The following is a 26,705-nucleotide window of genomic DNA, read 5'->3' as shown; positions in this document are numbered from 1 at the left end:
CTGATCCTTTGCTGCTCAATGCTTTGAAATGCTCGGACCAGATGGAACCGACTATAGACAGTCCCTTCAGTGTCACATGAGCACCAGTGTTTACAGTCTAAACTGAGGGTTCGAAAGTATCTGTATTCTAATTCTATCCTGGGTATCGTTAAAAAGATTTCACTACCGGTACCGATACCAATACCATGACATCAATACCAGTTCCTAAACGATACTTTTTTCGATACCAATAACAAAAAGAAATTACACCATTACACATTACGGCATAAATCTTTTTATTTATTTTTCTGCTCCTACTACGTGAGCCCCGTCTCTGTCACGTAGAGTTTTCCTGTATGTCTCTACAACGTGTAACGTTAGACAGTCAATCACAAACATTATTAGATCTTGGTAAAAGCATGCTGCATGCTTATTGGCTCACTGACGCTGATTACTCCTTAGGTATTGAAATTGGGTATACTGTAGAACAGGGATCTTCAACAGGGGGTCTGGGACCCCTAGGGGGTCCTCAGAGTCAATGAAGGGGGACCTCCAAATGATTGTTGATTTTTGAAAGTTTTTTCAAATAATCCAACATATTATTAGCAAATATAAATCCCCACTGAAGATAGGCTTACTGGCCTATTGGTAAGGTATAGTCACTAAGGTAGCCATCCAAAGATACAGTTAATCCTAAAGAGTCCACTGTGCCACATGTATGTTTTAAAATGAAAACATGATTTATAAAATCATGGCAACAATTATAAGGCTATTTAAATAGCTTAGTATTCTATGCAAAAATGGTATGTATAAAGGCTTTAGGCCGCCCTATACGTTATTGTAGGCCCAGCTTAATATGCTACTTCATTTTATACAATATATGTAGTAGGGGGTCCCTGCTCCATCTCTCTTTCAGTTAAGGGGTCCTTGGCTTAAAAAACGTTGAAGACCCCTGCTGTAGAATGACAAGCATTTTTCGATATTCGATATTAAGTAGGAAATTCAGTCGGGGCCTAAAAAGTGTTGAATTTGGTACCCAGCCCTAATCCTAATGCTTTCTTTGTATATCATAATACAAATATGTTTGTTGTAGCTTGCTTGCTAAAAGTGGCTAGCATACTTAACAGTAGCTAGCAGTTAGCAATAAGCCTACTGTGTTGGCACGTGTGAGGAAAGTAGAAATGCTGACACAAACATTTGCACGCTATGGTTGTTGTGTCTTTATCCTTGTTGACATGCAGATCTAGACACACCTCATGCCACTATTAACTAAGGGTGTTAAACTGGGCGGTGTCACGATGTGGGAAGTTAGATTTCAGAATGTAACATTTACATTCAACATTGGAATAAAGAAACTGTTGAAACATGTTAGAAATGAAGACTTGTAGAAAATGTAGTTTAAATACTGGTAACATTTAAAGATTGACATTTACAATAATGATGGTGAAATGTTTTTTTACCCAACTATGTCAACCTATAAATAGCCTGACTGCAGCGGAAACATATCTAAGTAAACCCAGGCTAGCATTATATAATACAAAGGCTCAGAGAAAATCCATTGGCTCTCTATGGTAAATTGCCCTGCAAAATTCTCTCTCAAGATTGCCCTTAAAATTCCTCCTCGGATCTTTAGAGTGAATAAAGAGCATGAAAAATGAGAAAACTTAACCAGACTGCTCTCCTTATGGAGTTGAGCTTGGATATAAATTATGGCCAAACTTTTTCTGCTTCAAACTTTCTCCTTCTCCATCTTTGAGTTTTTGGAAACTCTGAATTGATTACATTTTTAAAAAGCTCTCAATATCGTCTTAGACTTCAGATGCTTTTCAGCAGCAGCTCTGTACGACCCCTCCTTCCTGTGTGTTCACCTCGTGGACCAGAGAAAAAAAGAGGTGGTGGAGATAAGAAGAAGAGAGGCAGAGAGAGGAAGATAAGACACAGAGAGAGAAAGAGAGAGAGAGATCACAGTGACAATCACGCTCATAGTGGCCTTGGTAAGATGAAACTTGGCTAATGACTGACTAATTAGCCTCTTGTATACTCTGATAAGCCACTTTGTGTGTGTGTGTGTGTGTGTGTGTGTGTGTGTGTGTGTGTGTGTTTTAAATGAAGATTGAGTTAGGTATCATGATATGCTGGCTAAGAATAGCTTCTGTAGATACAGGATAATTAAGTAATTATCTTCAGTATATTCCAATATTTTCTACATTTTGCAGACGTTATATGGCGCATTACAACTTGTTAAAAGCCACAAAAGCAAAAGCCTGTGAACGTTCAATTCAAAAGATTAAAGAATTTTATGACCTATACTTTTGCACTGATGGAGGACGTGTACTGAAGCTGTAAACCGTGCTGGTTTCTACAATTAAAGTCATAAATAGCTTCAGGTTGAGTTTTTTTTGATATTTTGGGAGGACATGCATCTATAGCACAGCATTTGTATCTGAGGTTACAGCAGGGCTCAACGGTAACTGTCTTCCCATGAGCATGTGTGCTCCTAAGCGCATAAAGAATTTTATGGGCGCAATGAACATGTAGGCTATCAAATAATTAGTTTTTCTTTAATAAGAGATACAAGGATACATTTACAAGCAAGGTGATTTCATTTATTTGTATACAAAAAGTATACTAGGTTTGTAATAATTTCTGCTTCAAACTGTATTTATTTATTTAATAATCACGTTATTATGTATACTTAAAACTGCTTTAAACAGTGTATGGTTCAAGGTTCAGTTACTGTCATTGTCCAACACTGGGTGGCACAGTTCAGACCAAAGATTCGCGATGGGAAACTGAACTGGCCCGTCTCAGCTCGACTCGAGCCAGCTGATGGTGTAACTGCGACTCATAGATTAGTCACCATTAACTACAGGTCATACAAGATAAAGTAGCTCTGAATCGGGCAAGCTCCCGAGTGTACTGAACTGAGCACTGGTACATTTTATTACTTAAAAATTCAACTTTTCATTTCAAATGTTGGAAGCTTGTATTTCCTATTTCATAAGGTACATAGTCTCTCTTTATTATGAAGTCTGCTTTCCTCCTCCTTCCCCTTAGTTCAATGTGACCTACCTTCTCTAGCAGGTGGTGAGGCTCTGCACACTGGCCACTTGACCTGTGTGTGTGTGTGTGTGTGTGTGTGTGTGTGTGTGTGTGTGTGTGTGTGTGTGTGTGTGTGTGTTTAAGTCTGTCAAGACCGCAAACTGTGGCTACAACTCACCCCACCAACCTTCCTGTGGTGTGTGATTTACGACACTCTGCACCACACATGTACAAACACACACACACACACACACACACACACACACACACACAAACCACAGGCAGTGAAGGTCAAAGCCTTAACAGGTCCCTCACTCTTTAACATTATTTAAAAGCTAGCAGCTGCCTGTCTAACTTCAGTTTCCTTTTCCTCTTTCTGTCTTTGTTTCTTTCACACACACACGCAAGCGCACGCACGGACACACACACGCACACACTCACGCACGCGCACACACGGCCATGCCAGCCACAGCTACAGTCACAGAGTAACAAATGCGTTTGGGTTTTCTTCCAGGCGCTTGGCCAACTGATGTATCTCTTAAAAGCTTCCGCTGCTCCTCTCTCTTCTTCTATCTCAGTTTGTTTCCTGCTCTCTGTAATCAACACAGCATGTAGTGCTTACCAGAAATGTCACATTCTCTGCAACACACCAGGGTTCACAATTAAAGAGATAAAGGGGATACGTTTCATAATTTTACCAAATCGCACATTCCAAATCTGTTATCTAACATGTTCCTAGAAACACTCACACAAAACAACTTCTGTTCAAACACCATTTATTTAACCGCAGATGAAATGGTCATCATTTGCTGAGCCACTGGTAGTATTTTCAGATAATCTTAGGCCTTGCCCACTCCTGAGTGGTGAACCTTCCACTTCAGTCATACCAGCACAGTAACTCCTCATTCTCAGAATGAAAAACAACAAAGTCCACGGTCACATTCACAGTGAATTATTTTAAGGGTATTGGGACAGTATTAGATATTAGTTTTGTTTTTATGAAGCTTTTTGGTCATACAGGCATTTAGGCTTATACAGTTGGACTCACTTTAAATCACAATGGATTGGAAGACTAGCAAAGTGCCTAAAATATAAAAGAGAACCACTTCCTCTCTAATCACCGGTCCAGCATCCCAAAACAACAGCACCAGAGCTTTGTTTGTTCCCGGGGCTGAACTTTGAACCGGTGAGAACAGTAAGATTAATAAATAGTAAGACTGATGGTGAACAACAAAAACAATATGAAAAGGAAGTGAGGGAGTGTAGGTGAGGCCTTACCTGACAGAGAGGGTAAAATCCCCCGGATTGCTCTTGCTCGGCCGGGCCAGGAAACTGCCGTGGACACCCCGGGTCAACAGAAGCCGTTCTGCCTCGATGCCTGTGATGTTGGGGTGGAACCACCTAAACAGTGAAAAACATGGGACAAATAAGTGGCCTGTTAAACGCCAAGCTGATCCATGTGTACATGTTAGAAGAAAGTATGCAATCTGTGTCCCATCACCCACCAGCTTCTTTTTCTATGGAGACAAAACAGGCCCCAACACAATAGATCTCTTGAGTTCAAAAAAGTGTATGTGTATGTATATATATATGTATGTATGTATGTATATATATATATATATATATATATATATATATATATATATATATATAAATAATTTTATGTCAGTTTTACAAATTTTGTCCATATAACCGTCAAGAGTCCATTTTAGTCAAAAATGGCAGTTTTGCAGTCTAGCCGACTATATGGGCCTGCCGTGTTTTAGCTTTAACCACTCGGCTCTACATGTCAGAGAGCTATTCACTGTATGTTCAGGCCTGTAGGAGTGTTTTGACATATTTCATATGCAGCGGTGTGTACGTTTCATTAGTTTAGTCTAAAAACTGGCTTTTTTCAGTATAGATGAAAATATTAGATAAATCGATAACAACAGTTATTACAACATTAAATACTGTACAGATGCGGTACAATGCGGCCAAAAGTATTTGGAAAGTGACATTTTCTTTGTTCGTTTGGCTTTGGACTCCAATCCACTGCATTTGAAATGAAACAATGACTATACAATTTGAGGTTGTTCACATTCATGTTGAGCTAACACTATAGGAACTGTGTCCTTTTTATACATCTCTAGGCCATTTGCAAGAACAGAAATTGTACAGCTGTAAGACTGTTAAATGTTGTTGAATAAAGAGACTCCTGCTGAGAAACTCCAAAGAAGGACTTCACTGGCCTTTGCATGTTAGCTTCAATTAGTACAAATAACAAACTAACAACTTAAATGACTTAGTGATGTCTCAGCTCCTTGCCTTTTGGCAGTTGAATCAGATCAGCTCAGAACCCTGGATTTTATAAACAGGGTCAAAGCGTTTGCCCAAAAACTGAGGAGGAAAAATAGCTTTGAGCTAGGTTTGAGGTCCTTTTGGCTATTTACACTGCTACTGTGTGTTTGAGGCTGGTTTAGTCATTATGAATATTACACTTAATCATTTTCTTTGTAATAGAACTATGATAATGTGAATCTTTCAGCTATAATTGTTGTATTCCGTAATATCATTTACCAAGTATTTTAAAACTTAACTTACTTTCCTTAAAATAAAATAAACAATATCTTAGGTCACACATCCTTTGCATGCTGGTGTTCAAAGTAAAATGACACCAATAAATAAATAATGTGCTTCTCAATAACACTTTACTAGCATAAACTACTGTATGCTGAAAGGTAGTTGGACTGACGCATTATTTCAATAACGAGCTGTATGAAAAAAGACAACCTTCGGCAGATCTAGGGCTAAATTGGAAGCAATAGTAACTGCTGAAAGTTGTATTCCATCACATTTATGCTTGTTTTCTTAAGGATTTATTCATAGACGATTTATAACGAAATCTGTAATCATGATTCTGGTGGTGCATTAGTACGAAGGATACTTCTTTCTTTGAATTAAACCACAAATTTGTTTCTTGATACAAACTGTATGTCCTGTCCTGGTTTAAAGGGAAATACACAGCAAAGCCAAAGCTAATGATTACATGTTACTTCCTCTGTTGCAAAACCCTGCAGGCAAATATTTATCCCATTCACTTCTCAGGTATGCTGACCAATTATCTGGGTTGTGCACTCTTACTGGAGTGTTTGATACTGCCACTTATCCAAACTAAACCATATTCACTATTCACAAATAGTCCTAAAACATAAACCCAGCGCATCTACACACTGCTACTAGCACTAGCATGCTGGAGTGTGGAGTAAAAACTGTGTTTAATGAGTGAAGGACTACACTGATCTTGAAGAAGTAGTGATTAGGTACAGCAGCCCAATGTCCCAGTGAATGACTCTATGTCAGCTGTGTGGATTTAAAGCTCATGTTTAAGCAGGGATCATTGGGTTAAACCTCTCTAACTACTGTGTGCCATTGCTGGCTAATCCAAAGCACCATTAGCCATCCAGGGCCCCATTCATGTGTCAAGGAAACTGAAACACATATATAGTAAGTGGTGTACTGTCTATCAGTGGTGACACAAAAACGTGCAATCAATCATACGCCATTTTAGTGAAAACATTAACTCACAGTTAAGCAGCATTGAAGCTATGCAACCCTCAGTGACAAAAATGCCACAATAAACCCAAAAGTCAGTTTTGTATTCACACTGTGTTCATTTAATTTAATTTTAATTAATTTATACTTTTTATTGATCCGCAGTGGGGAAATTACAATTTACACTCTGTTTGTTAGAAATTACACTGGGATTTTATAATTGTTATGCATACACACACATTTGAATCTTTAAGTTATTTGCTACAGTATATCCAAGGAGTAATCAGACAACCATTAGGAGCTGCAGTAGCTAGTGGACTATGTGATTAAACAGTTCCAGTAACAGTTTATAAATCTATTAGTCAAATGAGAGAAAAGGAATCAATGATGATATTGGTAATTAAGTGTTTCAGTCATTTACTGAGTAAAACTACCAAACATTTGCTGGTTTCAGCTCCTCAAAATCTGACAATTTGCTGAATTTTTCCTTGTTTTTTGGATTGTTAGTCAGGAAAAATAAGTAATTTGAAAACATCACTTTGAGCCCCTATGATCCTATTTTATAGACTAAATAATGAATTGATTAATGAGAAGAATAATGGATAGACTATCTGAAAATGAAATTGTTAATTGTTAAATTCTAAGCTCTATAAGAATTGTGTGCGTTTTTAAGTCAAACAGCTGAAGCCATGCAAAACCGTTGTCCAGTAGTAACCATAACACTAGTCCAAATCCACGACGTTCCACTTCCGGGATTGGTCCGTTGCCGCCGGAAATTCTACCGGATGTCACTCTCTACGACCGGATGTCCGGTACCTTCTGCTTTCTTTGTGTTGTAATTTTAAACACCGGTCGATTTATGAAGACTATGGTTAACTGCTCCTCAGATCTCTGCAGGGTAAATCCAGACAGCTAGCTAGACTATCTGTCCAATCTGAGTTTTCTGTTGCACGACTAAAACAACCTTTGAACGTACACATGTTCCACCAAAACAAGTTCCTTCCGAGGCTATTTTGCAGCAGCACCGGGGCTTCGTCCGGCGTTTAGCGCCGCCCAAGACGTTTGTGACTGGTTTAAAGACATGCCAATAAACCAGAGCACGTTTTTTTCCCATCCTGGAATGCTGTATGGACTAGCCAGACCCTCCTCCACAGCGCTGTGGAGGAAAATAACCTTTCTGTGCAGCTCTTGACTTTTTCTTTGGAAAGAAAAATGCTTGTAAATGCCAATGATTCAACAAGAATGAGAGTGACATATAGACCAAATGAGTCATGGAAATCATGCATTTTACATCCTAAATCATAGCCTTTCAGCACCACCCCCGACACATTACAAAGGCTTATTATTGATTAATATAACCCAGGGGGAAGCAGGCAGATGGTAACACAAGAGCGCCTTCATGAAGCTCATGCTGAGGAGATAATATCTGAAAGCTTCAACAGTGGGCGAGCATTTAGGCATTTCTGTTTTTGTACACTGTATGACACAAACCCATGACAGTAAGATAAAAATAAAACTCATGTGTCAGCTCAGCAGATCTTGTGTCACTTCAGAGCGGCGAATACAAACCAAAATACTGTTTGCTTTGACTCCAGTACACTTTTTCCTGCTTCAAACGTTACATCCAACGTTACATGATTGCTGGATATACCAAACTAACTTTTCTTCACTTTCCTGGAGCACGAGTGGATAGCATACAGGAACATCGCAACTGTTGTGTAAGTTTGCCTCTAACTTTCACCACTAATAACTTATTACGTTAATACCGCCGTTTAAAAAAAGCAAATCATACGCTTATTACCAGGGTACCTGTAACGTTACGCCTATAACGTATATCTCCCTCACAAAAACCGAAAACCTGGCCAATATATTTATTACAGCCAATAGATTACCACACTCACAATAAAGTACTCGACAGGGGAACAAACTTCGACACAACACCGAATACTTTAATGTATTTAACATTGTCTTTCCCCTAGGTTGACTGCAGCAAATTAATTAATTATTAATTTGCTCTGTGCAGCATCGGGGGGAGGTTCAACGGCTTTGGCTTTGACTGTTTTGCGTTACATGATTACTGGATATAACGTTAACAACCAAACTTTTCTTCGCTTTCCCGGAGCAACAGCGGATTGCTTACATGGACATCGCACGAGAGACGAGACGATACAACGCCGCCGTCATTAAACTGTGGTGATATCATGCAATATCGTTGACGAAGAAGACAACACCACAATGTTTTCTCTCTCTCTCTCTCTCTCTCTCTCTCTCTCTCTCTCTCTCTCTCTCTCTGCACACACACACACACACACACACAGTCCGGAGCTAAATGTGAGATTGTCTCTGTAGGCTACTCGCTCCGTTTCTGGTGGTTGATTAATGCAGATTTGTGCTGATTAGTTCTCATAACGGGCCGGGTGGGTAGCACACTGCCATGGGTCCATGAGGCAACTGTCTGATTACTCCACATTTTAATTGTGATATTTTGTGATTAAATTCTGAATCTTCCACGTTCTCTGTCAGGTAAATATAGTAGCACAATGTTTTTCTATGATGTAGATGTAGCCTACACTGTAAGTCAGTAGTAGGCTATACAGTGAAGTAAGTGGTTTGGGGTCCTTCTGTAAGTAATTTTGGGGTACAATTTGGTTTTGGAGAATTCTACAACCAGCAATACCACAGGCCAAGCAATCGGCCCGTTCCAAACAGGCACATTTTCAACGGGTACTGTCCTAGTGAGAGGAAACACGAGAAGAGTGAAAGAAGAGACAGGTGAGGCTAGAGACAGACATGGCAGGATAATCAGTAATGATGCTAAATGTGTGATAGGGTTTGTACAGGAGGGAATGATACATGATATATATTAGAATTCAGACCAACGCAGCGCACTACACTTCTCCATTGTGGTCATCGAGGATCCTCTTGGAGGTTAACCACAGAACTTGTCCAGTGTAAAGTAAAATGCCAAAATCTGCTCAATCTAGATGCAAATATTAGTCCATGCATGCATGAACAGATAGTCTTGACTGGACTGGACCAGCATGCGACAGACAGACCGCAGCAGACCAGAGCAGACATCTGACCCAGACTACACCCGACCCCTTTATCCTCAGCAGGGGGCAAAACCGATCTGCTGTGCTTTCTCTCATTCCACAAGCCCAGAGAGCAGATTATAGGAAGAACTTTACAAATAATGAATACTAACCGATTACAAGGGGATTAGTCCTAAAAACATGTAAGAGTGGAGGGTGAATAGGACAAGGCCCTCCCTGTGACATTCAAAATATCTCTGGAAGTCTGGCAGGCAAGTTGGTGCGGTTGAGTGGAAGACGGACCATTTTTAGACAGACAGGAAACGATGACAGAAAGAAAGTGTTGAATTGTATTATCCACAAAATTCAAAGTGAATCCATAGGAGATTTATTCTCATTGAAATGCAATTAAATCTCCAGACTGGAAAATGTGGAAAAGGGGATTCTGAGTAATGCAATTGCTTAGAGTTCATCGTTTTTTCCTGTTTTACAATGGTTTATCATGTATTTTGCCATACTGTTTGTTCGGTTTTATTATTGTTTATGTTTCTACATATCTTATTAGAAAAAGATTTGAATCTCAAGAAGACTTCCTGATTGAACTTAGTTACTTTTGGACTATGGCACTATTCAACATATCCGACATGATGAACATTTTTCTACAAATCCATATTTTTATTTAACAAAAGAAGCCAAATGTGTTACATGTTGTTTAACCACAAGCAGCTTTGCTTGTGCTTTTGCTAGTAAAGTCAAACATTGCTAACATTGTGATTAAATCAAAAACTGTTAAAGAAAAAAAGAGTTACAGCCTGACCGATAATTAATTTGTTATTTGAGGCTAATACCAAAATATTTGCCGTTTTCACATAAACACATGGCATAAACAAACATTTTTGATAAGGATCCCTTATTGGCCTATTAAATAAAATTGACTTGAATTGACAAAGTTTGTTTGAGAATTGAAACATAATTTTACTGTTAAAAATAAACTTTTTAGTGGTCTCAGGTGGACTGTGCGATAGCATCATTGTTTTTTGTGTTTTGTTGCTTACTAGCTGACATACATGTCGATACCAATATCTGCTAATATGCAATCTAACCAACATGCCAGCTCCCGGTACAGTTTTCAATACTTTGGGCTATGGATGCTAATTATATGTATTTAGTTATTGCTGTAGAATTAGGTAGTATATTTTTTATTTGACTATATGTTTTCCACTTCCACCCGTTTTGAACGGACCAATTGTTTGGCCTCCTGCTCCAGCTGCTGCTTGCCGCTTTCTCCAGAACCACTGTACCTTACAGAAGGCCCCCAAAGCAACTTAACTGTATACTACTGATTTTGTGTGTACATTATACTACTGCATTTACCTGACAGAGAAATGTTACTGGTTACGTTAGAGATTCAGATTTTACTTACAAAACATCACAATTAAAATTATGACGGATTGTTATTCATTAAACTATCAAGTTTAATGAATAATAATCCATGTGAATGCAATCCAGCAATACCGGATAGTTCCTGCCCACTTTAACCCCTGGTTGAATGATAATGAATGCAGCTTTGCAGTTCCTCAGTCCTCAGCGGAGGTAGCCTATTTGTGGATGTGGACATGGTTTGCATTGAGCAGCAGGGGAGAGAGGTGAGTGACTCTCAGAGAGTCCCACCTTTAAAATATGATGATACAACTCAAACTGGCCATATTTAGGTTACTGTACTGAAGAGCCATTGACAAGCCATGGGTGTCAGCTGGTGGACAGATTACTTGTGGTATTGTTTTTAATCCTACACAGATTCATACGGAAAAATAATAACAGTGGGGCAAAAACGCCTTATGTCACTAATCCATATCTAATCCCTTATCACAGCACTGCGGTCACTCGTCAAATTTTCAAAAACAATGGAGACAGACTGGAGCCAGGCGCAAATACTGGACCAATGTTACAAACAGACAACAGCAGCAACTCTGCACAACTGATCACCTTGTCAGGTTTACAGACAGTTGAAGGCAGGGGGGCAGCTTTCCCTGAGTGTCATGGCACGTACACAACTTTTTCAGCCTTCTTAACAGCTAGAGCATACTCCAAGCCCCTTTGTTACCAAACTTCCTAAACGCCCACCTTTACAGCAACACATACACATCAATACACAGGAACGAAATACTGTAAAAATGCACGCACACTACTGCATAACCAGGTCTCCACATGCTCTCCAGAGTTCACTTGTTATCCTTCTGCACTGGATTCTGGGTCTGTTCATTAAATTAAGCAGACTACAGCAGAATTAAAGGCAGTATTTACGGGAAGAGGAGGAGTTCAAAGAAGTGTGAGGGTTGTCCAAAAGCAGAAAATAACGCTGAAGCTGAATGGGATCGTTTCTGCCCTACCTCACCATTCTGGTTGAAGCCTGCCACAGCCTCTTGCTTCAGCAGCCTCAGAGTTTAGTAATCCAGCACTGGGCACTGTTACACAAGAGACGGCGAGAGGGAACGAGGGAGATATAGAGACGAAAGGAGGAGGGTGGGGGGCCGCTTGTAAAAGTGTTACTGGGTTAAATAGAGTGAGACAGAGACAGTGAAAGAAATGACAGAGAAGTGGAGGAGGGTGCTTTGTAAGTGTTATAGGGAGAGAGAGTGCAGGAGGGAGAGCAAGTGGGCGGGGGCCTTTTAATCTGGGATTTGGACGAGCGTGAGCAGGCCTGATACCAGCACCCGTCAGTGCTATCAGTCGTCCCCCTGCATTCCCTCCTTCCCCACCTCAGACGAATGTGACAAGCGCTGGCAGACTGGTCCAAAAACCCACTGCTCTCCTCCCTTAGCCTCACCTTCTCTCCCCTTTGTACCCTAAGAGGTAAGCGGCTGTTTGATGGCTACACTCAAAAGCCCATTCTGTGATCATAAAGCTAACAGCTTTCACTGGCTGTAATATAGACCAGACCAGGCCAGCTACAGGGCCCCTGCTATCTTGTCAGAGGCTAAATGCAACAGCTGTGTTGCCCATGCCTGGAGATTACACCTGATCGTGCGTGGCGTAGTTACACCGGATCATAGTTAGCCCTCGCCAAGCTAAACCCCTTTAATCCAGCCAATTCAGCAGTATGTTATTAGGCTATTCATTTTGCAGCTTGCAGATGAGTTAGAAAATAAATGCAGAGAACAAAAGCACAGCAGTATTAGACTGCAGTGTAATGTCTTAACAAGGGCTCCACGATATGAGGAAAATAAGTGATATGCGATAACGTTGCTGAATATCGCAATAACGATATTACTTGTGATACATAAACAGATATTAAAGTGTACTCAGTTCTGCTTCTTTCAGTATTCTGTTAAAATACAACAAATTGCTTGTTGAATTTAACACAAATAATAATAAAGCTTTATTGCAGACACAGGTCCATATAACACATAATACAGTATACATAGTATAAAAAAGAGATACAAAAACACATAAAAAATTGCATATTAACCTATAGGATACACAATAATACATAAAAATTGCATATGAGCCTATAGGATATAAAGGCTGCTGCACCAATGTCGTCTTAACCTGGAAGTGTATCTATAACAACTTTTCAGAGGGCTGACTAGGGCTTCAATAATGTGGTTCTCTGACTTGTCCAATCGACACATAAAACCAAACATCAATTGTCTTAAGAGTGCCTCACACATTGGCACAAACAAATGACTGGCACTCTGCCACCTAGGGACACGGAGCATCAGTCTCATTGCATCATTGTATGCTACCTTGAGCCTCTGCATACTCTTTTTCTTATAATTAGACCACAATTGAGCAGTATACATGAAATGAAACCAACTTTTTTTTTATTGAACAAATTGAACATTGAATTAAATATAAATGCACCACTAAAAAAAGAATGAGTTATATTTTTAAGTGCAGTTTTCAACTGATATTTTCTTTCAACTAACAAAAAGTGAGAGTGTCTTTTGTGATATGTCTTAATGCTCATTGTAAAGACAAACTGAAATTGTTATCTAAAGGGAAACACGAATGTCTGTACCAAATTTCATGGAAATCCATCCAATATTTGTCAAGACATCTATCTATAAATTGCAGGAACGTCTGTCTGTCTGTCTGTCTGTCTGTGTGTCTGTCTGTGTGTGTGTTATTCGCATATCTCTCAAACCGTTAGTCCGATGGATTTCAAACTTGACACGTGTCTTGCTACGGGCACGAGTAAGTGCAGTGCCAAGATTGACGTTGTTTGGATAAGAAATGCAAAAGATATCGTCAGTAAAAGAAGCACACATTGCCGCTCTAGCCGCTGGCCACTCCCCCTCTCACACTGCACACAGCAGGACCAGACACAGAGAGGGTCGAAGAAAGCAGCGGAGCTTTGGCAGCTAAAATGTGAAATACACCTCAGACCCACAAAAATGTGCAAAGTAGCACTACTTTGGACTGTCTTTGACTTTGAATAAACAAACGACTATTCCCGAATTTAAGGACGTTTCAGAATCCCACACATGCAAAGCACAACCAGCTACAGACAGCGCTTTACAACAGCGGGGGTGGGGGGTGTTACAGCCTTTGACTCTTTTCCTGCTATTGTATTAAATTGCTGTGAGCTGGCAGAACATAACGTAATTAATTGAAATAAATCGCATAAATAATTAACGGTGCCTGAACTGATACTTTTTAAGAAAGTAAAAAAAGAAAAGAAAACAAAGAGTACTAAACAACAGTTGGTGACATTAAAGAACGGCTTGTTTATTGCTAAGGCCATATGGTCAAAATTAAATGATTTAATAATAATGTATAACAATAACATTAACTTATTTCACTAGTAAATTGCTGTTGAACGACAAAAACAACCACCAAGGACATTTACAATAACTTCAAATGCACCACGAAGCTGTAGTTTACCAGTTTCATTGATCTTGATTGATTTCATTCATCGTTGTTTTTCAGACGGCAGCTCGGCAGCTGCAGATTGTTACATCCCGCTGTTGAGTCACAGTCCTCTACAGTAAAACAGTCAAACTTTACACCGTTCAGCGTTAGCTGTCAGCATTTTAACCGTGTTTAATCCAGCTACTAGCTAGCGGTAGGCTAACGTTAGCTGCTGTTGAATATAGCGTTAACTAGCTAGCGGTAGGCTAACGTTAGCAGCTGTTGAGTATAGTGTTAACTAGCTAGCGGTAGGCTAACGTTAGCTGCTGTCGAGTATAGTGTTAACTAGCTAGCGGTAGGCTAACGTTAGCTGCTGTCGAGTATAGTGTTAACTAGCGTCACATGCAGTGATGTTTGTGTTGCCTGTATCGTCTGTTTCAGAGCATCAGAGAGAAGTGCAGGCATATCAGTGGCACCAGATATCGGTAGCCAGGGTTGGCAGGAAGAAGACTTTTACAAGTAAATGTTCCAGTTAATGATCCAGGCAGCGCATTCTCGTCTCCCTCCTTCATTTTACAGTCGAATGGTGGCTAGAACGGCTCCGGGTCAAACATCAATATGGAATGGATTAATCTGCGTTAATCTGCGTTATTTTTTTCTCAGATTAATTAATCGAAATTAACGCGCTATTTTGACAGCCCTACTGATTACTCCACATTTTCATTGTGATATTTTGTGATTACATTCTGAATCTGCCCCGTTCTCTGTCAGGTAAATACAATAGTAGGTAGGCCTACAATGTCTTCCTCTGATGTAGACGTAGCCTACACTGTAAGTCAGTAGTAGGCTATACAGTGGAGTAAGTGGTTTGGGGTCCTTCCATAAGTAATTTTGGGGTACAATTTGGTTTTGAAGAATTCTACAACCAGCAATACCACAGGCCAAGCAATCGCCCGTTCCAAACAGGCACATTTTCAACGGGCTCTGTACTAGTTTCACTAAAACACAGAAATGTCAACTGCATGGTAGCGCTAGAGAAAAAGTCAGATCACCATAGTCACTATGATTCATCCTCTGGGGACCATGAATGTGTGCGTAGATTTCATCACATTTTCAGATTTTCAGTCTGGTCAGGTGGACTGACAGACTGACGAACAGATAAACATTGCCATCGCTTAAGTGCCACGAACATGAATAAAAATATCAAGCAGCCTTAATCAACAACGGGTTAAACCAGAATTTTCTCTCTCTAAAGTGACCTTAAAGAACTGTGGTCAGATATCAAAGCAAAAGGCTAGCTTTTTAAATGTATGTCATAATTGTAAGTCCTATACATGTTCATAACTAGACATGAATATTGCTGAATGAGTAAAGAGTCTGTGACTACATTTTGGCGAAATACGTCCTCGGTGAAGACCACAAACGTTTGATTATGGCTCTTTTTTCAGCACTGTCCTTTTTATACAAGGCAGATCAAACAAGACCTTTTATTTTCAAGAATGAAACTCATTTTCTTAAATGTCACTTATGCAATCCTGTCTGCAAGGCTAGGTTTCTTGGAAGCCTTTTGAAGATTTCCAGAGAAGCTATTATTTTGTGATCTGGGTGTCTGCGTTGTCAAAGCACAGGACAAAATGCATTTGCCCTTTCTCTTTCAGTGTGTTTCTGTGTTTAATGATTAACTTTTAGGCCATCACTCACAAAGAAATGCTTGTAGAAACCTAGTTATTGGGAACTGCTCATTTGCTTGCAAATGTTCAAGTGTCCATATTAACCAACTGCATTAAATAATAAGCTTACAACCAGTGCTGATGTATTTTCAATGATGCTATATTTGTTATTTTAATCAAATTATTGTAAGCTGCCATCTGTTGATTGTCCTGTTATAACCCTCAAATCTGTAATCTGTATGTGTATTATAGCTTTTAAAGTGTCTCCAGGCCAAACAATTGCAAATAAGAAATTACATTTTTGGATTACCAAAGTATCTGTATTCACACCTCGTTAATCACCTGCTATTAAAATATCACTGTGCAGATCCACAGAACCAATCTCTCATGGCAACACCCCAATTGGGTGATATAACGGATGACCCTAAAGTTATGTGTAATTGAAGTGAAAAGATTACTCTGTGCAGTACTGTAGATTTGAGTCACTGTCAATTTTGAGAAGTCATTAACACAGACTGAACAGCATGCCCTTCCAAGAAAACCACATCTATATTCTCTCCCTCCCTCCCCTCCTCAGATCATGACTGCAGGAGCAGAAGTGACTAAGGGCTTTCCAAGAATAGGATTCCCTTTGACAACCACCAGGCGCCCCATTTCACTGCATCTGGCCTTGGGCAGTGAGAGAGAAAGACAGAGACAAGACAAAGAGAAGGGGGTTTCAAATAGCCTGGATTTATCTGACAAGACGTCGACAGGAAAGAAGACAACACACTGGATGAACTGTGGGAGAGACAGGCAGCTGGGAGCTGCAGGTTAGGCCTTGGGCTGGTTGAGGGGAAACAGGCCCAGTGTGCATCCAGCCACCACTCTATCCTCTTACATAATGTCTCAAGTTCAATATAGCCCTGGTTGGCTATTTAAAGCATGTCCGTCTAGGCCAGCTGACAAAAAGGTGATATACTTAGTAGCCACAGCGCAGCATGAAAGCCTCGGCTAGGGCTATATTGGTCACAGACAAGCCCGGGGTGTGGATTTTGGTAATGTTGCAGATATTTTTAGCTCAGCTGATGATCCAGGGTATTTACATGAGGTGCAAAACTTGCACACACCCCCCCATCCCCCCCCACATAGCTGGATGCCTAACTTCTCGGTGTAGCACCAGGCAGTCAGCTTAGTAAAATTGGCTAAATGACTAACTTAGGCAATCACTTTGCACGTGCATGCTGTTTGTTTTCAACACTTGCACATACTAAATCCAGCCAAAGCTGACTAAATTATTGACAAAAATTCTAGTAGTGATATGACAAATGGTCAAAAGCTTTCAGGGTAGTTCTTTAATCATGCAAAAACAACTAATAGCACAGGGTATCCATAGTTTGTGGCTTTTGTATTTACATGGAGTAAACAGTACTTGTCAAACACTGAGTAAAAATGGCTCTGGGCATTAATGGTTAATAAATAACTACTATGTTTTTTCATCCAACCTTTTTCCAATAGCCAACACGGAAACCAAATTTTTTGGAAAGCAGAAACTACTTAATACATACCGGACTTCTTGCCTGAAACAAACTGAGGATACAGAGTAATTGCTCCAAAAGTCTTTATCATTTTGACTCTTTAACACAGCATTCTTCGCAATTTTGTATAACTTCAATGCCAAATGTATCATGTAAATAATGGAATAATCCCTTTTCAATTTGGATTAAATAATGTACTGGCAGTAGTCTGGCGTTTCAGATAAACTAATGTTTCTCACTCAGATCATCATATTTGCATATTTTGAACAATGTCTAATGTGTTACATGATCCTTTTCCACTCAAAAAGCATTCAAAACAAGCGTCTTTAATAAAACAGTTTCTAAGTGACAGCAAATCCCAGATTCAGTTAGGGATTTAGTCCAGTACCCATTCATCATCACAGGAAAATGTTACAGAGCACAATCTTATTGAAAGCAAATGTATGATACTTTGCTAAGATTTTACGCATCTCATTTTACTATGCAAAACTAAAAGGCATAGTTTGAATGTAGTTCATGTTTAAGACTGTAGGTTTTACTGGAAAAATAACAAATGCAAAGACTGAATTTGCATTTCCGCATTTGAAATCATCAGAAAATTAATATATTGTGTTTTGGCTGCCAGTTAAGGCTATAAACTATTTGAAGATGACTCTTGTATCTTGTAATCCACATTTGCTATTAGTTTCTGTATCTAACAGACTGCAGGCTAACTTTATTTATAACTTTTTTATTTTAGAACATACACATTTGGACCATTAAAAGTGATGACACGCCCGTGATGGAGAGAAATATCACGCAACAGATAACATTTTAGACAAAGTACCTTTTTCTGTAACAAACTTGCTTGTTTATATAGGCGTCAACCTGTCGGTAAAGATAAGTTAAATGGTAAATTTTAGTTAGTGGGCACGTTGTTCCTCTTTTCCAGCCTACTCTTATCACCAGCCAAAGATAGCGATAGATAATTGCACTTCTCTGTGAAGTGATATGAACGTGACTTCGATATTCAAAGTCATTTAACAGAGAAGACCCAGAAACAACGGTAGGTGTGGCACTATTAACCTGATCAAAGCTGAGATTGGATTTACACAGCTCAATAAAAATGTAGTGTTATGTTAAACATCGAAACAAACTATTTGACATACACCTGGAATAGCATATCCTTTCTACCATTAAAAGCACTTTGTCTTGTAAACTGTATCTGCATTGTTTTTTTTGTCTGAATAAAATGCAAAACATGTATCTGGAAAAAAAACAGTTGGTTCAGAGCACTCCTGGAAATGTTGGCAGTGCTATCTTATTCCTCCACACGGGCTGTTGTTTTCCTGTCGCCTTATCGACAAAACTGACTCACTGTTCTCAGCTGGTGAAATGAGTTTCAGTGACAGATGAGGTCTCCTCTTTAAACAAAGGGGGGGCAGAGGTGGTTTCCAACAGTGGAAAGTTTGTAATACTACACAGAATCAACTAGCAAAATAAAAATGGAACAGCAACGTAAAGTGATTCTGCATCATCACAGCTTTATACTGAACTCACCACAATGCTTAATCATTGTAACATTGATGGTACAATCACAATCAGGGACAGTACACATGGCTCCTTTATGACTAAACCTGCCACAGCTCTTCACTGCAAAGACAATAATCACAAAATATGTGGAAACTCAGCCCTCCCCAATAGTATGATGATTAAAATCCTTCCTGAAATGGAGAGTCTGAGTGATACTATCATCAACAGGAGAGCAGGTCTGCCTGATCAAGATGGCACGCACTGTAGTATTGTTCCCCTGTGGTATGTAAGCTCAGGAAGTACAGAATGAGCCACAGAGCAACAGTCATACGTGTCTTGGCCGGCGACAAACCATGGAAACCGGCTCAGATGAAAACAATTTTTACAAAGTTAAAAGTTGTTTTCATCTGAGCCGGTTTCCATGGTCTCAATGTTTTCCACAATCTCTGATCTTAGTCTGCTGGTGGCTTTGGCCCCCTGGGGCAACTGAACGATTGGCCCTCTGTCAACTCACCAGTGTTTATAAGCCTATTCTCATTTGAAATAGTGATTAATGGAGAAGGGCACCAATTTTGCCTATTCCAATCAGTTGTGATAACATTTTACTCAATGGTCTTATTAAGATTTTAGACAGCACCACTAGACACACATTTACAGTGGTGTCTACTGTACAAAATGTCTATTGTATAAGTCAATTACTGGCCTACATACTTAAGATATACATGTGCACACAAACAGTTTGGTTAAGCTCTTCATCTGTGTATTCAGGCACAAGTAAATACTGTATGGAGGGCCGTCAAACTGAAAGGACACCAACATGCTTGCAATAGATGAATAATCAGCCACTGCAAGATTTGGATTTGACTTGATCGCTTATGCAAAGCTGAGCCACACACAAAAACAAACAAACAAAAAAAAACTGTGTATAGTATATAGGTCCATCCATATAACGTAGGAAGGAGCTAAGCAATGCAATGGTCCATGTTCATAGAAATGTTGTGTGTTGTGAAGAACAAGGTTATATTTAAAATGTTCCTTTAATGCACCAGTCAGCCTGGCAGCTGTTTGCAAACTCCCTTTGATGCACCGAGGTCTATGCCATATCCAGCTACATTCTATCGTCAGAAAACACAATTTTGCCAAAATAACATAGCCAGAATTCGTCACTCTTTGTTCTGTCAGAATAGAAAAAATGCCTTTGTGTTTTGTGGATTATGTTAAAATCAGTAGACAGGCCTTTTTATGCACCTACCAAAGTTAAGACAAGAAAATAATATCACATGTTAAACACCATGCAAGACAACACATCTACGATCTTTTCCACCCATATAGCCTAGTGGTAGTGTACAGTATTTGTATCAACTATAAACTCCCTGATTGCCAACATTGCATTTTCTTGAGTCCACAACAGCCATAATGGTCAAGATAGAAGCTGACTGCTGAAGTCAACATTTCAGAGGTCACCTTGCATAGAAGCAGGACTAAAAGTTATTACACTTGTGAACACCAATAGTTATAACAAGGAGCTAAAAAGAAGAGCCAAAGTCTAAATGAGTGCATTCACTGCAGAATTTCACATACCCCACCTAATAACCCTAACACAACACATTTCGATTATAATTTTTCTCACAGCAGGAAATATCATTTTACTAACTGTGTATTGGAAAGTACCTGGAAAGGGCTGTCTAGGAGGATTTCAGACATTATATGAACCAGTAGTGCAAAATCTAAATAACGACTTCATACAGTACATGTATCCACTAATGTTTACGGTTTTCAGCACAGCTCGTAATTCCTCACACTAAGCTGGCCAACGTATCAGGGAGATCTACAATTCATTACTAGTCCACAGATGTGCATGTGGTTAGTAATATGTTGGAAGAGGACCAAGTTATTGGTAGGAGGAATATACATACAGTGCACAATAATTACCAAAGCTGTCAGAGTAAAGCAGGAAAACATATATATTTAGAAACCAAAGACACATAGTTGATATTATTATTATAATTGATTTTTTTTAAAGACCCATGTATTGACTAGGCCTTTCTTTTCTTTACTTGCTGTTTTCTTGGTCCTTGGGGAAGTATGTTTTATAATTAAGTGGAATAGGGGGAACTATTATGATGATATACTCTATAGGCTAGTCCCTGTTTTCTATTACTGCTTGCAACCAGCTTTCATCTACCTTTTAATTTGTTTAGTACTTATTTTATTTTATTATTTACTTCCTTTTTATGATTATTATTTTAACAAATTTCAATTTTGTTGCCGTTTCCTTGTTCTTTTTATTCCTTACTTAAAAATACTGGTATTGGATTTATACATGATGCTTACGTTAAGGCAAGTTCTTTGAAATGAGTTTGTATCATGCATACAAATAAATAAAAAGTATATATTGAAAAAATATATTGATTGCATGTATTGTTTGTTTTATTACTATTCTTGGAGGGACTAAAAGTGTAGGCCTACATTTGGTATTAGTATTACTTAGTAATTTTATATTGGTATTAAATACTTTAGTGTTTTTAAGCTTCAGTAAGTAATTACATGCACACTTGAATTGTTTTTGTGGTTCTTGTCAATACATTAGTGAAGACCTGAAACCGATGTTGCTATGACATTCCTATATAAACTTTGAGTTTTTTTTAAGTGCCCTTTTAAATGTGTAATAGGTTTACTATAATACTCTGTGTAGGACATGGATTCACAGGAAGCTTTAAGCCAATTTCCTGCACTGTGCACACATAGAAACAAAGAGAGAGGACAGAGACAGAAAAAACACATAGCACTAGATAAGAAAAGTGAGATAAAAACTACTGTGATGTATGAAAATATAATGTAAGGAGTTCCTATTGACTTAGCTACAACTCAGAAATAAATCACACCACTCATTAAACACATGCGCATAAAATGCTAATTGATGTAAAATATGAAAACAGGGCAACCTGACGCAGTTTTAATTCCACTGTTATTTCGCAGCAGCTAGCTAAATTAGTTAAAGCAAATTGACATATTTATAAAAGCTATCAATGTTGCAACCTTCGTTACCGCCATATTTTAAGCAAAGACCGTTCTACAACTCTATGCCAATTCATAATTAACAAGACAAATATAATGGAGTTTCTTTGGGTGAAATTTAAAATATGAGGCGTCAAGTGCGTCTGCCACAGGGGTCTGTGACACGAAAAAAGTTGAGGCGCCCCTGCTTTCTTGTTTGCAGCCTCAGTTCAGTCTCGCCCGTTCAATCTCTGAACGCTCGTGCAGTGTGAAGAGGCTGTTAAATATTACGCGATTAATGACAGTTTAAAAAACAAACGCGACTTTACCTGCGAGATGTCATAGCAGTCTCTGAAAGCTGTCAAGTGTCCACAAACGTTCCCCTTTTGCCTCTGCTGAATCGCTGTGAAGAGTGAGAGATCTGTTGAACCTGCTTGTTGCGCTACACAGAACTACTGACACGTCTTCCGGTTATTGCCTTCAAAACAAAGTCCTTATTTGTAGGCTAATTTTTAAGAGGTGAATTTTTTTTATTTTGAATAGGTTTTAACATTATTTTAATAACTTTTGCACAGGAATCTTTTTTTTCTTTTTAAACATAACTTTTCTAGTAAAAAAAAAAAAAAAAAAAAGTCATGCAGAAATACTATTTTCATACAGTATAGGCCTATTACAAACCAAGGCTAATTCCCAAACTCCAAACTCCAAACTAACTTTAACAGTTCCGCGTTTTTTTTATAGTACCCTACAACATATTATTGTTGTAGCCCTACTTCACATTTTAAATGCATTTATGTTAACCTACTTCTTTTGTCAAATGTGACCGTTTAACACTTTTATTTTGCACGAAAAGCTTCTTTTCCTGTCCTGTTCTGACTAACCCCAGCTACCTTGATGCATCTAGAAAACATTGTTAAAGTTCCCTGGCATATTCAGTTTAATGTTACAGGCTTAGTAACCTTTTGCTACAAGGGCCGTTGAAGAATATGAACAAATATATCGTTGACTCTTCACTCGTAATTGGCATTGAGTCATAATCGTCACTGAAAACAAGGGCACACACCTGTGACTGTATAACTATTAATTAATTAACGAGCTGAAAACTTACAGTACCACAGCCATGTTCTGAAGCTGCTGTCCACGCTGTAATGTGAAAGAATGGAATTTGCTTTTGCTAAAAGTTAACTATGATTAGTTGCAAAAATGAGAGACCTTGATTTACATTTTTAGTATTACATTGATAATGGTGTTAACCCAATGACAAACCAGCAGAATAGTAAAGCTGAAGGCCAACACCCTTTGAAATAAAATAAAAATGAATAAAGAAACTGCATTTACAACTCATACATGTGATGTGTCTACCCATTGATTTCCTTTACTTTCACCAACGATACAATAGTAATTAACAGCCTTTTGCTATACCGTTGCTCTGCTATTGTCTCAAGAGATAAGGCAGGTCTATTACCTCGTCCACTGTTATCCCCTCATGATGGGACAGCCTTCCAGCTCTGGAGTTGGTGGTTAGGGGAAAGGAGTAAGAGAGGCAGAGCAGCATTGACGTCACCAGCCTGTGGTTATCAGTGGAGGTTAATCTACTGGGGGATGGATGGGTTTATGCAATTGTCTGTGAGCTCACAGGCTTCACATCTATGGATTTGCTTTTCCACTGTTTGACCCAGTGTGTTGCTGCAGCCTACAGACAAACACTGAGATGATGGAGTGGGGATTTCTTCTCTCTGTGGCATTTATATTTAGAGTAGATGTGTTTTTTTCTCTGCCAAATGCAATGTGCTTCAGGCAGGATACATGGGTTTGAACACAGGGTTTATTGTTTGGGTCTGGTGAGCAGTTAAAACGATCCTGTCGCACAATGGGAGGGCATTGCTCTCTGATCGATACATAGTGGAAATTGATGAGGAGGGTGAGAAATATATTGGACTAACACTGAGTGCACATTTAGCGTTTAATGTGATTGATACAAGACTAAGGGACTTGAAAAACTAAGTCATTACCATTTATTGGGTGGTTGAGATACTGTTTGTATAACTTGTGTTGGTTATACGGATGATGGGAAAGTATTTTTATGCTGCACCTACAGGCACATATTTAGGAGATAACAAAGGGAAAATAGCTCCCTTTGGCTTCTGCATGTGTCTGAGAAAAAAAGGTTAATCAAGCTGTCTTTTAATGTCTTTGTGTGTTGGGAGTGGGATTACAAATAAGCATGACCTTAAACATTGTAATTGTGGTGGTTAAAAATGGTCTCTTGACTGTAATGGGAAAATAATCTGGTCACAAATTGGCCTACAAAGTCAAAGCCGGTGCTTTAAGGTGAAGTTATCAAGTGGCTCTGTAAAGCCGTCTACACATGATAGACGGCAAAATCGCTTAGCGCTGGCCGTTCGATTGATTTCCTACGGGGAGGGCGGTGGCGCCCAACTATGCGCTGCGCCACCCCTGGCGTCACTCAGATTTGCCGCTTTGCGCTGCGTTCAAAAGTTCAAATTATTTAAAACTTTGACCTAATTGACGCCAACCTTTCGAAAGCGTAACCAATAAGATAACAGCTGTCGTTACCTAGCAATGGGAAATAGGAGGCTTCACACAGAGCTTTCGCCGTAGCCTACTAAGTGGCCTGATGTTTATACTTGTGCGCTGGTGTGTGCGTCGAGCCGGCATGTGTGTGTGTGTGTGTGTGTGTGTGTGTGTGTGTGTGTGTGTGTGTGTGTGTCTGTGTGTGTGTGTGTGTGTGTGTGTGTGTGTGTGTGTGTGTGTGTGTGTGTGTGTGATAGAGCGAGGTAGAGAGAGACAGTGACAGTGATTAGCTTCAGAGCAAGTACCTAGAGTCATAGTGAGAGAAACAAAGTGTCTCCCCTTCCGACCAGGGTGGGAAATCTTTAGCAGGAAAAGTTAACCCTCTCCTTGATTTCATGTTGATTACTGTATTACTTTGTGATACTGTAACCAGGAAATGAGTTGTGGGAAATGCAACGCTACCAAGCCACAGCCGAGCGACGTGCGTCGCTGTGACGTGTAGTTACATTTTTCGAGAGGCTACGGCGTAGTGTCCTGCGTAGGTTTGTGTCTTCACGTACCTACGTGCGTAGCACCGGCATAGATTTTACGCAGAAGTATAAATCAGCCTTTAGACTGTATGGGAGAGTTTCACCCTGGCAACCAGAATATAAGTTGCTCTATGGTGATGCAAGTGATGAGATTTGGTCAGCATTGATTTTCATACTATACAGAAATTAATGGAAAACAATGGATGCCTGGAAGAATAGAAACACATTTCTAAAATGAAATAGTGGCGTTTGCTTGATTATTAACTGATGTAAAATATACATGATTTGTAAAATTAAAGCAGTGGTGAATTTAGCAATGGAAAGGTGTGACAAGGTTCCTGGACTAAAACATTTACTTTTTATCACCATGCAGACTGATATCCTGTTGAGTCTAGGAGGGACAAAAAGACTCACGAGCACAAAGCCTAGTTTCCCACCCAGGGGAATGGAAACCAGCATGTCCCATCTACCCTGAGGTGGCTGCTTCTATAGGCTCGTGGCCTTTGACCCCTTTTGCCTTGAGACTTGCAAATCTGCCCGTCCAAAGATTGAAAAAAATCTGGAAAAGGAAACAAAGAGGACTTATACTGAGAGTGATGCAGCTGGACAGCTGGAGCCTCGTCAAAGAAAAAAAAGAATGTTTATTACCACATGGGCATAAAAAGCTGTGAGAGAGGAACTTTATTTCACAAAAGGGGGTGAAATGTAGTATGGTAATGGTGAGGTCTTATTTTCGAGGAGCAACTGTCCAACATTTCTTAGAAAACATTATTTGAAGATCATACAGTGATTTTCTAAGAACAGTTTCTTCTTTCACAGATGATGTTGTGGACCCTAGGGCCTGTGTTTGGCTCAGGTTGGAAGGTCTGATGAAATTTCATCCAAAGAGGGCCTGAGTTTGTTGCATAATTCATAACTCCACTTTGACCTTTCAACAAACTGCATTCCCCAACATGTGTTAAAGTGCTCATATTATGCTTTTTGGCTTTTCCCTTTCCTTTATTGTGTTATATATCTTTTTTGTGCACGTTAATGGTTTACAAAGTGAAAAAGCCCGAAGTCCACCCCAAAGGCACTTTCCATCTCCAACAGAAAACACTGTTCACAAACTGCTCCAAACAGCTCTATTGTAGTCCAGCCTTTACTTCCGTGACGAATGTGCGTCACTTTGTAACACACGTCATAATGCTCGCCTAGCTGCTAGCATGGCACGCCCTCATACTCTGCTTCTGACTAGCTAGCAGTACTTACTCCGCATGTTCGACTCCCAACAAAGATGGAACAGAAGTGTGATGCCTCACTCTGTAGCTAAAACAGAGAGCTCAACACACAGGGTGAAAAGAGGAGCTGCTCCAATGTGCAGTACAACAAAAATATGGTGTTTTTTGAAAATTAAACCATGTAAACCTATTCTGATATAACCTCTAAATACAATTATGAACCTGAAAATGAGTATAATATGAGCACTTTAAAACAGCACATTCAGTTGCTCAATACATGAAT

The 26,705-nt window shown here is 39.4% G+C and overlaps 1 protein-coding gene and 1 long non-coding RNA gene across 6 annotated transcripts in view; one reads left to right on the top strand and one right to left on the bottom strand.

Moving 5' to 3' along the window:
- The window catches only part of ptpn11b (protein tyrosine phosphatase non-receptor type 11b), a 45,598-nt gene extending 21,977 nt beyond the window's left edge, over positions 1-23,621 (bottom strand). For 2 of the 5 annotated variants that reach the window (XM_036008113.1, XM_036008114.1), the window contains exons 1-2: positions 22,467-22,607; positions 4,300-4,422 (exon numbers count right to left, since the gene is read on the bottom strand). In XM_036008113.1, the coding sequence (XP_035864006.1) occupies positions 4,300-4,422; positions 22,467-22,480 (137 nt within the window). In that variant the 5' untranslated portion in view covers positions 22,481-22,607. Of the gene's footprint in view, positions 1-4,299; positions 4,423-11,977; positions 12,165-22,466; positions 22,609-23,602 lie in introns of those variants that run through there. The other 3 variants (XM_031286359.2, XM_036008112.1, XM_031286362.2) reach the window with 3 other exon arrangements.
- LOC118496435 lies at positions 12,225-18,826 on the top strand. Its single transcript, XR_004898996.1, has 2 exons — positions 12,225-12,440; positions 16,689-18,826. It is a non-coding gene; the product is annotated as an uncharacterized LOC118496435 (long non-coding RNA).
- Positions 23,622-26,705: the final 3,084 nt, after the last annotated feature.

The sequence above is a fragment of the Sander lucioperca genome, chromosome 12, assembly GCF_008315115.2.
Source record: "Sander lucioperca isolate FBNREF2018 chromosome 12, SLUC_FBN_1.2, whole genome shotgun sequence".
Taxonomy (NCBI): Eukaryota; Metazoa; Chordata; class Actinopteri; order Perciformes; family Percidae; genus Sander; species Sander lucioperca.
The sequence above is the reverse complement of the archived record's forward strand: the minus strand, read 5'-3'. Positions and strand labels throughout refer to the sequence as shown.